General features: G+C 37.6%; 3 protein-coding genes across 4 annotated transcripts; 1 reads left to right on the top strand and 2 right to left on the bottom strand.

Moving 5' to 3' along the window:
- Positions 1 to 42: 42 nt before the first annotated feature.
- On the bottom strand, positions 43 to 8,595 carry LOC105391720 (mitogen-activated protein kinase p38b). Of its 2 annotated transcripts, none has more exons than XM_011563257.3 (9): positions 8,387 to 8,595; positions 8,035 to 8,171; positions 7,688 to 7,881; positions 7,348 to 7,457; positions 7,140 to 7,264; positions 6,506 to 6,585; positions 5,146 to 5,267; positions 4,818 to 4,948; positions 43 to 1,939 (listed from the first exon to the last, which is right to left on the bottom strand). In XM_011563257.3, exons 1-9 carry the CDS (start codon positions 8,488 to 8,490, stop codon positions 1,863 to 1,865), a joined length of 1,080 nt encoding a protein of 359 aa, XP_011561559.1. In that variant the 5' UTR covers positions 8,491 to 8,595; the 3' UTR covers positions 43 to 1,862. The 2 variants fall into 2 exon arrangements, with proteins under 2 accessions (XP_011561559.1, XP_011561568.1); XM_011563266.3 differs by lacking the exon at positions 6,506 to 6,585 and adding an exon at positions 6,076 to 6,155 and having other exon boundaries at positions 8,387 to 8,594.
- A 190-nt stretch (positions 8,596 to 8,785) lies between these two features.
- Positions 8,786 to 9,667, top strand: LOC105391704. The gene is made up of 3 exons (XM_011563233.3): positions 8,786 to 9,139; positions 9,216 to 9,317; positions 9,398 to 9,667. Exons 1-3 carry the CDS (start codon positions 8,897 to 8,899, stop codon positions 9,533 to 9,535), a joined length of 483 nt encoding a protein of 160 aa, XP_011561535.3. The 5' UTR covers positions 8,786 to 8,896; the 3' UTR covers positions 9,536 to 9,667.
- Positions 9,660 to 11,281, bottom strand: LOC105391711 (probable dimethyladenosine transferase). The gene is made up of 5 exons (XM_011563246.3): positions 11,121 to 11,281; positions 10,820 to 11,006; positions 10,406 to 10,709; positions 10,016 to 10,237; positions 9,660 to 9,814 (listed from the first exon to the last, which is right to left on the bottom strand). The coding sequence occupies exons 1-5, from the start codon at positions 11,176 to 11,178 to the stop codon at positions 9,665 to 9,667; spliced, it is 921 nt and encodes a 306-aa protein (XP_011561548.2). The 5' UTR covers positions 11,179 to 11,281; the 3' UTR covers positions 9,660 to 9,664.
- Between the last annotated feature and the right edge of the window lie 230 nt (positions 11,282 to 11,511).

Here is an 11,511-nt window from a genome sequence, read left to right as displayed (position 1 = left end):
AAGGACGACTGACGACTTCTATGAGAAAAATAAAACTTCAAATGTTATTTTCATGTATATTTTTAAAATTAGGTACTAAACTCTTACAAATCAACAAACTTATACAAATAAACGTTGATTTATTTCGTTATGAACTTAAGCATTAAAATATAATTCCTAAAGTTAAATGGTAGGTTGTACAAAGTAATTGTACACGAATCTACTTAAGTTTATGTGTTGTGGTAAGAGATGTAAGGAAACACACATAAATAAAATATAGGTACTGTTGTGTATTTAAGTATAGGTATTAATACTTTTAAAACTGTTTATAATTACTAGATATTATCATATTTATTGTGTTTCACACACGTTGTATAATACAGTTTTTTTTTAAATATCGATCAATAAGTATTCATGTGGTTATAAATATTGTATAACACCTGATACATAATATTAGCCACCAAAGGCCGAGGAAGTTGTAAGAAAGTTGTATCTAAGAAATGAGCAAATAATACCTGAATTAGATACACATCACACTATGGACGGTTCTAGGCACGTTCTAGGGCACCCTAGGGCAGCTTTTTTCACACAGGAGAGTCTGGACATTCCCCGTAGGCTTAAAAATGATACCTATAGTTTTTCAGCGAGGTTGGTAATTTGCAGAAACTGCCATTATAGGTGGCGCTATTAAATCTTTTCAAACATAATTATGGCAGCATCACATATAAATTCAATAGTAATGATCATATTGTATATAATATGCAAAATCTATTTTTATCAAACAAGTCCCCCAATGTTGAACCAACTACAAAAATACTTTTTATTTTATCTTATTACATCCTAATTTCTAGCACCTGTGCATCAAGCAACAAATCAAATCAAATTGTTCACAACAACAATATGGCAAATAAGCAAATACCTAAATAATATTTTGTAGGTACAAAAATGCATTTTTGCAATTCAATATTTTATCAATTCATAAACGACAATAATTTCAGAGAATAAATAAATAAGTACAAATATCTTTCTCCAACATAAAAAAAACTAATTTATCTGCGTTCTCGCACGTTTCATAAACGAATATTGCATTTGGATTAAAATATTTAACAAAAGTTGATTAAATCATAAATCCATTAAAATATATAATATGTATTGGTAAAACAATATTAAAAACCGATAAAACCCCTCTATTACCTATTTATCAAACCGGTGCCAGTAGAATCAAATGAATGTCAAACGCAGAGAAAACAATATTTAAGAAAATATTGAAAGCATGTAACAAAGACATGTTGTGCTTATGGTAAAAGTAAGAGCGCTTCAATGCGACAGAGAAGAAACATGAAACGATGCACTGGATGAATGACTATAGTGAAATCGCAGTAGCTATGCATACCAAATATCTTAGTTCGATTACCCACAATAGATAGAAAAATCACACGTTAAAACAAAAATTATACTTACACACATGACAAACGTGTTCAAAATTTAATTTTCTCTTACTTTACATCCGTTTGACACCAACTAGTACCGGTCAGAGTTTACAAACATGGGGAACAACCACTAAGTTGCCACAAAGGCAATCACTACACTACGTCGTTACGTATTATAGCGTGGCACGGCCAGCTTCATATGTAGCTATACACTTTTGTACCTTATCAACCAACAAACCATCTATATTTTACCCAGGATAAGTCTCCGTAAGATATAAACTGCTCAAAACGAAAAATGCAAAGAGTAATGACGTTGTATCAAAGAAATTTTTCAGTGTGACCAGTTTATCTTTTGCAGACTTATTTCTGGTTCATGATAGGATGTTTGTGAGTGTGACAAGGTACATAAGTGTAAGCTTATGAAGCTGCCGGCAGTACAGGCGTGGTGCTGAGTTAGGAGGGGTTCTCCACGACGGTGTTCATGTGCTGCGGGTGCGGCTTGAACTCTACCGTCTCTTTCCACACCAGCTCTGAAACAGAAAAGTTTTTTTTATTAGCCTTTTTGACTGCTTTTGTATACTCTCTGAAAATCTATTTAGACTATTTTTGAAAACTTGGTAGATAAAATTAAATATTTTCATTCCACGGGGAAAGACATCTGAAACAAACAAAAACTACCCTAAGTCGAATGTAATAAGGGTTCTGTCAGATGTCTCTCCTCGTGAAACAAGATATAGCGTCTTTTGCTTCTACATGCCCCATTTTTGGGTTCTTAGTGTGTCCAAAAACTAATACCGTGTGGACCGTGGATTAGCCAGTCAGATAAACTTACCGGATAGTTAGTAAGGAATTACTATGTTCCTTGTATGTGCACTTATATGTACTTTCAAATGTTTGGTAACTTGATGATTAAAATGTTAAGTAGGTAGGTAATTTGGAGTATGTAAGATGTACTTGGACGCAGTGTGCCTAAGTAGAGCGAAGGTTTATAAAAGTATCTATAGATTTGTTTCAGGAAATCTGGTCCACGCTATCTACATGGAATCTGAATATGAAATGCGCTAAACCCCTTATTTGTTTGCATATACTCGTCATAAAGTGTGTCAGATATGTTATCAGATACTTAATATTAGATACCTAAATCAAATGGACTGACACTGATACCCCATTAAACTATCCTTTTTTTCATGATGGGATATGCAAATTAAGTGCATAGATAAATAACAGCCATCATGATTTCAATAGTTTATCTATAAATTGACCACCGTAACGAGGTAACTGGGGTAATCGACAATTGGTGTATAGTCTATAAATAAGCGAGATAACGCGTACGCCTGTTTACGAAGATAGCCTTTCTGCAGTGGTTGCTGAAGTTGTAGCGCCTATATTCCTATATAAGCATAAGCCTTCACGAGGCATGACTAAGATCTTCATTCTGAACATTTTTTATTGTGAACTTTCTCTGTTGAACGGAGCTACTATTCTCGGTCGGGGTAAATATTTGTACTCGGGTCTTGGGTGATAATATGTATCTATGTATGTACCTATCTTTGTTGATATATATCAGCAGTCCCATATTAAAGGTACGGGGAAAGACATCTGATACAAACAAAGCTACCCTTATTCGAATGTATTAAGGGTTCTGTCAGATGTCTTTCCCCGTGGAATGGGATATAGTTTGGGGTCGGATGGCCGTGCACGAGATGTCCCCACATACCCTTCCACTTGTCGACGAGCAGGTCCATGTCCTCGAAGCTCTGATAATATACCTACATACGTATCTATGTATGTACCTATCTTTGTAGATATATCAGCAGTCCGATACCCCTCCCGGCTCTACCTAGTTCGGGGTCGAATGGCCGTGCATGACAAGTCCCAACATACCCTTCCACTTGTCGACGGGCAGGTCCATGTCCTCGAAGCTCTGATAATATACCTACCTATGTATCTATGTATATACCTGTAGGCGACGCACTACATAACAAATAACTATTGTTCTAAACTATTTGTACCTATAATATTTATCTACTTACTTGCATTGAAAATGCCCTATTTAGGTACCTACGTGTACCTATGTAATTGTTTTGATTTAATATCTTAAATCATTGAGTATGAATGGTCTGGAGACGAAATAGGCAGACGTTCCCCTCTGGCGGGGTGGTAGGCCAGAAAGGCCCACCGATTTATAAAAACTACTTGCAGTCTCAATTTTCACTAGACTCAATCTACTTGGCAAAGCGTTCGTTTCATAGAAAATGATTTGTTTACATACTAAAATGACAGCTTCAATTCATAGAATATCCGGATTCCGGATTTGATCACAGATTTGGTCATAGTTTATTGTTATTAGCTGTTTCCTAGCAACCACTGTCAAAAAAATGCAATAGTAATGTACCGGTATGTAGATATGTATTAATCGACAAAAAAGGTCATAGTTGGAAGCGTCCGTAGTCGAATTGGCTTCAGTAATCGTAACTGATCACTGAGGTTAAGCAACAACTGACAGGGTCAGCCATTGGTAGGTACAGCATGAGTTACCGATTTCAAATGGTTCTTTTCTGGACGCTTCCGTGCTTCGGACGGGACGTTAAGCCGTGGGTCCCGGTTGCTGCTTCGGCAGCAGTCGTTAAGCCTAGTCAGAGGCCGCCCGAAGGGGCGGCTTGAAAGCATCTGACCGTCGGGTTGCCCACTTACGCGACAACTTCAGTGCATTGTACTCATTCAAAAACGGCGATACGGCTCGCGACCTATCACGTGAGTATAAATGTACAGCGAAAAGCGGGTGACTTCGTTTATTAATCATTCCTAATTAAATTTAACTATACCTAATTAATTTGAAATTAGTATTTCTAACCCATGTTCTCGAATTCATCGATAACTTTTATCGATAATTGTTACATCCATTGGCAAGAAAAATGAAGACACTGTGTTCATTATTAAATGTCACTTCACGTAACCCTTATTGCTGTGAATTAAAACTCATAATGATATGTCCCATGAGACATAATCATGGTAAACGGTAAAATTTCCCCCCGCAAAAAATGGCAGACTTTTTTGTACCAAGAAAGATCGCTATGACGCTTCCCGAGGGTACACCCGAGTCCGCGTTGTTCTATGTCTTAAATAAATACGAGCGCACTCGAGATCGTATTTTGTTCCAAATTTAAATTAGCCGCGCTTTTGCAAAGCGGCCATCTTGAGAACCCCGCGAGCGGCAAGCACTTCCGCCATGTTCAAGTTGATGTCGCGCGCGCTCCGTTTTGCACTCCCAAAAATATTGTGTTTTTATTGCTTTCCTCGTCCATCACCTACAGTACCTATCTTTGTAGATATATCAGCAGTCCGATACCCCTCCCGGCTATACCTAGTTTGGGGTCTGACGACCGTGTGTGAGAAGTCCCCACATACCCTTCCACTTGTCGACGGGCAGGTCCATGTCCTCGAAGCTCTGGTCGTAGGGCGCGGAGGCGGGCTCGTCTGTCGGGTCCGCGTACTGCGCCAGGTACTCGTGCGCTAGCGCCTGCTCCGCCGTGATGCGTCTGAGGGGTTCATTATTTGTTAATATTATTATCGGCCAACAGTCGTACACTATAGTACAGGTTTTATAGTTTGTCGAAAACTAGAATATTTACATTTTCTCGCATACAGAGTGGCTCAGATTCCAACTTTATAGTTGTGATTCAGACACTACTTCTAGTGATTCACAATGTCAGCGTCAGTCCTATACAATACTAACTTGTCGGCGTCCAGCTCCAGCATGAGCTCGAGCAGGTTGACGGCGAGCGGGTTGGCGCCGCGGAACACCTCGCGGAAGTCGCGCCGGCGCAGCGACGGCAGCGACTGGATGTAGTTGCGTGCCTGCAACCGGAATGTGAGGGTGGAGGATTGTTCTAGCATGAGAGGTCGCGGTTGTATACAGTGTTGTAAAAGTAGTATAGTGTAGAATAAGGGGTCATTCTGAACTTTAGTGTTAGTCTCCGACTTCGTAGTTTAAATTAAGTAAAATTAAAGTCTCGTAACCGACAAATATTATATAGAGAAGCAAATATTTTTTCACGAATGACCCGCTCAGTCCTTCTTTTCGGCATAATAAACCCTTTTTTAACATCCTGATCCTGAAGGGCTAGTGCGGGGTGCATCTAAGACGTGACAAAAGTTGCGCTATGTGAGTGAGCGCGATCCAAAACTTATGTCACGTCTTAAATGCGCCCCGTGCTATTAGCCCTGGTGTTATCTTGTTTATCCCTCTTTTTTACGTCTCGGATTACTCAGAGTACTCGCGATTACTAACACCTGCAAAACACCCATAAAGACACATAGGTACTGACAATTACAACAATTAGCATGACTGCTAACCCAGTGCTTTGCTGCAGAGAATCCAGGCATAAGGCATAGATAAATACTTATCCCATAATATATAAACTTTTCATTGCTAATTTGAAAAGTTGCAAGACATAATGGATATACTTACCTACCTAAGAGTTCAAAATGATATAAATATCAGTAGTAAATATTTATAACGATGTTATAGGTATGCTACAGTAAGTAGATTCTGCACATTAGTAGGTATTACTGTTTTATCTTTTTGAGGTCAAAACGTGGAGAGTAGCATTGTATTAATGATAAATTTATTGTAATTAATAAATATTTTTTGTTAAAACCTTACCTCTTCGCTACTTATTTTGTCTATGGTTTCTTGCGTGGGGTTGCCACACAAGAATAATATCCTCGTAAGATGATCAATATCTGAACGCACAAACGTTAAGGTTACAAGCACCAAACTCATACAAGCCATGTAAAGACAGGACAACATTAAACATAAGCAGGTTACAATCAAAGCATGTTAAAAAAGCTAATTTTAAATATAATGACTAACCCAAACAGTCAAGTTTACGCAAGATTAAAGGAGTATTAAATAGGTACTCCATGTCAATGTTAAGAGGTCTCGACAAAAATATTGTGTTAGGAGGGACTTCAGAATTTAGAATATTTATTACAAATCAATAAGCCCATTGTACAGCAAAATGTATGGAGAATATGGAGATATTATTATGTACAGTTCTAGTCTATGTTACATTCTTCTGAAGTTTACTTACAGATTCAGACGATATTTTCTGCATAAACTCTTGGCTCGGTGTACCGAGCACCTCCATTATCAAGTTTAGTTGATGGATATCTGTCTCGTCAATTAAGGTACAATGAAAACCATGAAAATAGCAATATGTTCAACTATTGCTTTTTGTATGAGTCACTTAAAAATAAAGATGGATACTCATTATGATGAATGAGTGGAATACAAAAGGATGGCATGCTTGAGAGTAAATCTTCCCATTATTTGTATTTCATTTGTTTTTTGTAAGTTTGCTACAGCTATAAAAACCTAATCTTATCAGGAATCTTTATGTCCATGATTTTTTTATACATAGTATAGTTATAAAGTTACTATAAGTCACTACAATGAAATACCAATGTTACATATTATTACCAAGAGTGGATTTAAACCAGAATGGCAACTTACGCAAAACTAGCAAATCTACTGATAGGAAATGATTGTGATTGAAGGAAATTCATCTAAAGTTGGTAGCAACAACTCCTAGACTTATGTGGGGCTACAGTATCTAAACAGTGAATATTAAACTTCCATTACCACATGGGTTTATTTTGGCAACCAATATAGTGAAGATAGTGCATCAAATCTAGGAAGAAGACAACATCAATGTAAAAGGATACGGTCTGTGCCCGGGAACAGAGTCCTGCCAGTGAGGAGCTCAGCCATGATGCAGCCCACGGACCAGATGTCCACCGTCTGGTTGTAGTGCATCCAGTTCAGCATGATCTCCGGTGCTCTGTACCACCTGATTGCAAACACATTAGTTGCAGAATTTTAACGATCAACTAAAAACCACTAATTGCTATGTAAATTAGAATGTGCATTTACCTTGTGGCAACATATCCTGTCATTTCGTTTTCAGTTGGTCGCGCTAAACCAAAGTCGAGGATTTTTAGTTCACAATCTTCATTCACAGCTATATTTGATGGTTTCAAATCCTGAAAGATACATACAATGAGTTCAAGTTATAAATAATGTTCTGAAATCTAACATATAATGACAAAGGCAGGCACCCAGGCACCTCAGATGGATGATCTTGTAACCTAAATGATCTTTTTACTGTTACTCTAGGACTAATTAAGAAACCTTATTTCGGGATGCCCATACCAAAACCTCATAAACATATTATTAGGCAAAGTTGGAGCATAGCTTTAAACAAACTTCTTACCCTATGAATAATCCCTGCTGAGTGAATGTACTTGAGGCCCCGCAGTATCTGATAGACCAGGAACTGCACATGGTCGTCAGACAGCTTCTGAGTGCGGACTATGTTGTTTAGATCTGCCCCCATGAGGTGCGTCACCAGGTACACCTGCTGGAAGTCTTCCAGACACTTCTCAGGTGTAAACACATCTAGTAAACCTGGAAGGGTAAGTTTAGAGCTGTATTATAAATAGAAATAAATAGATGTTTGTTTATGTGTGCATGAATAATTAAATTTAAAGTACTTAACAACATGACAATATTGGCATGCTGCACATGTCTTTATTGCAAATATAAGGTATGTAGTCTCACCTATTATATTCTCATGGTTCATGTGCTTCAACATGCGGAGTTCACGGTAGGTCCTCTTAGCGTGAACAGCTGATTGAAACGGCCGGGCCAACTTCTTGATAGCCACTTTCATATTATGCAGGGTGTCAACAGATGAGCTGGAATGCAAAAACAAGTCACAAATCAACATAGAATGTATTGCCAAACCTGTTACGCCTACGCAGTGCAATGGACAGAAGGTATGCTGCTAGAAGTATGCTATAAAACACCAATAAGGCAAGGTATAAATAGTGAACAAGATACCAATGGTGCTATTGATGGTGCATCATTAGAAATTGGCTTTCGTCCATAAATAAAGCCTAAAATCACTTACCAAACTTGCCCATAGGCGCCAGAACCTACAGGAGTAAGCGCTTGATATCTTTCTGGCACGATCCATTCTGTTTTGTTAATTTCCACTTTGTGATACCTCGGCATAATTACTCACGAATAGCACTTTTTAAATAAGAAAAGTAATTTATTGATACCGTAATAAAATGTAATCAAATCACAAGGAAAAAATATGAATGAATGAAATAAAAAAATAACTTCACTCAAGAAATGAATGAATGAAATTTGTAGCCTTATTCACGGGGACATATCGATTGCAAAGCGATAGTAAAATCGCTGTACATTGCTGCTCAAATCAAATAAAAAAAATATATACTCAGAATAAGGACAATGGGGCACATTTTTTTCATCTGTGTATTTTGAACATGTAGCTGTCAAATCATACCTGTCACTGTCATTTATTGGATGTTGATTTTCCGTGAAGATTTTTGCATATTTTTAGTTTTATTTCCATAGTTTCTGATTGACCTGTGCCTTGTGCTTTGATTCAATCATGGCCCAAACAGCAGGCGTGAAGCCTATGTCCATTGCGGGCCGTGTGGTCCATGAACGTGAAAGATGTATAGGAATGACCGATGCTGAAAGAGCTTGGAGGAAGCAGTGGTTGAAAGATCAGATCTTGGCTCCCAACGAGCCTGTTCACGTTGAAGAGTACTGGAAGGAACGCACCAACCCCATCCGCCGCTTCTACCGCAAGCCTCTTGACGTACTCTTCAACAAATTGACTCCAATGCTGGTGAGCTTAATTACATAACACTATAACCTCTTGTTTACGTTTTCATAATTATTTATTATATTATTTCTGGTTTTAGGGTCAAGAACGAGCCCAAGTGTACAGATACCTGACCGGGAAAATGATTTTACTTGGATTTGGTGTGCTAGCCACCACTTACTATTTCAAGTACAATGGGAATGTAAGTATTTTTACTACATAAAATTTAGTTATACCTATGATACAAAGTAAGTGTTATTTACATTTTTTTTCAATTTACAGGATTGGACTAAGAAGGGTGGTTGGAGAATACTCAGGACCAAGCCCACAGTGCTTCCCGGGCAGCCTGGTTATCCATTCAAATCTACAAAGACAGACTCAGACTATGCTGAAAGAGGATTTAAGAGCTCTCCTATCTAAACATATTCTGTAAACTGTAGTTATTGTACAAATTCAATCACACATCTACAGTCAGTGTAAAATATGCTTGTGGATTTCCTGTAATGGTTCTGTTATAATTTATGGTAGTAAATAAAACCAGACATTAAATTATGCAAAGTGTATTCCTTCTGCATTAAATGCATGCAACAACTTCATAAAGTCATCCACATCCATAGTCCTGGCCCTCATCTGGTCTGCTTCAGCATTTAGCAGGATTTCATGCACTTTTTCTTTGATACTGAAGTCTTCAGGTATTTCCTAAAACAAAGTAAAATATTATTAACTTGTCAATGAATGAATTAAAGCTCAATCTTCTGTATGTTATATTTCAAGCACATAAACAGGGTGGCTTAAGTGGTGGTTGGAGGGCTAGATTTATCATATTAAATCACTAAAATAAAGGTCCTTGATGTTATTCTCATTTTTGTTCTTAAAATGGTTAGTTTTTATGGAAATTACCTTATTGTGCAAAGAACAGTGAACCCTGTAGTTTTTCTCTAAGGCTGTCATGGTGGTGGCATGTTTGAAGGCAGCAGACAGTGTTTTGTTTTTCCTCACAAATGCTATTCTCGTGAGGCCGTCCCACTCAACAAAGTTGATGGGAGGGGGAGGGTTCCTGGGCTCTATCCTCACCACACTTGACTCCACTTTGGGTGGAGGTCTAAAGTTGTTTTTGCCAACCTGGAAGTAGAAAAAGGTGTGTCAATTGTAATCAACACTATTTTGCATTATAAATTAAAAAAAGGTTTGAATAATAAGTGAAAAAAATCAGTCTGCTTTGTTTGTTTTTTGTAATGGATCATTGGCAACTGTACAATGATGATCAATGTAATATTCTCTTATTCTTACCTGCATCAACATGTCAACTCGAGCCAGCAGTTGTGTGTTTATTGACAGTCTGCAGTATAACTTGTCTCCAGGCTTGGCCACCAGTCTCTGTGCAAATTCCTTCTGGAACATGAGCACTGCACATCTGAAGAATGGTCTGTGCAGCAGCAGTTTGAACACCAGTGGGGAACTTATCTGGTATGGGATGTTAGCAACACATATGTCAAAGAAAGGCAACTCTGTTTTTAGGACATCCCCCACGAGGATCTGTAGTTTTGACTGAAATGGTGTTCCCTGTACTCTCTTTTGAAGCTCAGCGACCAACCTGAAATAATATACTTTTAAGAGCTGTATCACAGAGGTATATGCTTATATTATGCTTGAAGTTACAACAGCAAAGATTGAAAAGAAATTAATGGTCAACCTGAAACTTACCGAGTATCGATTTCACACGCGATTACTTTTTTAACTTTTTCTAACATCTGCACAGTCATGTTACCAGTACCTGGACCTATCTCAAGGGCCACATCAGTAGGCCTGAGTCCAGATTTATTTAACATAGAAGTAATGATGAGAGGATTCTTCAAGATGTGCTGGCCAAAGTCTTTATTGAACTGAATACCTGTAAATCAAGAACAAAATTGTTAGCAAAAGTTGAAGGATCACAAAGATATTATTCCAAAAGTACCATTATAAACATAACCTCAAAACATATTTATAGAAAAACTTCGTGTACCTTGTTTGGCTATTTCATTGTGAACTCTGCTTTTCTTTTCGGCTTTAATTTTAGGCATTTTGTTTGGTTTTTATATTCTGCAAACTAAAATAAACACAACAACAAATCACGTTGCTCGATCGAACTTTAATAATAATATAATCTGTGTGACTGACATATATCTGACACATTATTTGTAGACAGTTATTATTCTGAGATTCATTGTTTTTGTTTCATCAACCAATATTTTATTAGGTACATCTCTACAACCACTAGGAGCAAGAGGCTTTAAAAAATCGTCATGATTGGCGCTAGAGAACTCTTCGATTATTTTATGGTACTTTAAGGGTCAATAAAAAAATAATAATAATCGAGTCAAATCGAATCGATAGCACAGCCCAACTGTTATCCC

This window comes from Plutella xylostella, chromosome 5 (assembly GCF_932276165.1).
Source record: "Plutella xylostella chromosome 5, ilPluXylo3.1, whole genome shotgun sequence".
NCBI classification, from domain to species: domain Eukaryota; kingdom Metazoa; phylum Arthropoda; class Insecta; order Lepidoptera; family Plutellidae; genus Plutella; species Plutella xylostella.
The sequence above is the reverse complement of the archived record's forward strand: the minus strand, read 5'-3'. Positions and strand labels throughout refer to the sequence as shown.

Bases quoted from the DNA above. Each gene is read 5' to 3' on its own strand.
- LOC105391720 (XM_011563257.3), bottom strand. From the start codon at position 8,490: ATGCCGAGGTATCACAAAGTGGAAATTAACAAAACAGAATGGATCGTG. The intron at 7,265-7,347 runs GTAAATGCACAT...GTTTGCAATCAG, and splicing joins ACAGGATATGTTGCCACAAG to GTGGTACAGAGCACCGGAGA. The intron at 5,268-6,505 runs GTAAGTAAACTT...TTCCGGTTGCAG, and splicing joins AGAAAATATCGTCTGAATCT to GCACGCAACTACATCCAGTC.
- LOC105391704 (XM_011563233.3), top strand. From the start codon at position 8,897: ATGGCCCAAACAGCAGGCGTGAAGCCTATGTCCATTGCGGGCCGTGTG. The intron at 9,140-9,215 runs GTGAGCTTAATT...TTCTGGTTTTAG, and splicing joins ACAAATTGACTCCAATGCTG to GGTCAAGAACGAGCCCAAGT. The intron at 9,318-9,397 runs GTAAGTATTTTT...TTCAATTTACAG, and splicing joins ATTTCAAGTACAATGGGAAT to GATTGGACTAAGAAGGGTGG.
- LOC105391711 (XM_011563246.3), bottom strand. From the start codon at position 11,178: ATGCCTAAAATTAAAGCCGAAAAGAAAAGCAGAGTTCACAATGAAATA. The intron at 10,710-10,819 runs GTAAGTTTCAGG...ATATTATTTCAG, and splicing joins GCGTGTGAAATCGATACTCG to GTTGGTCGCTGAGCTTCAAA. The intron at 10,238-10,405 runs GTAAGAATAAGA...TTCTACTTCCAG, and splicing joins GAGTTGACATGTTGATGCAG to GTTGGCAAAAACAACTTTAG.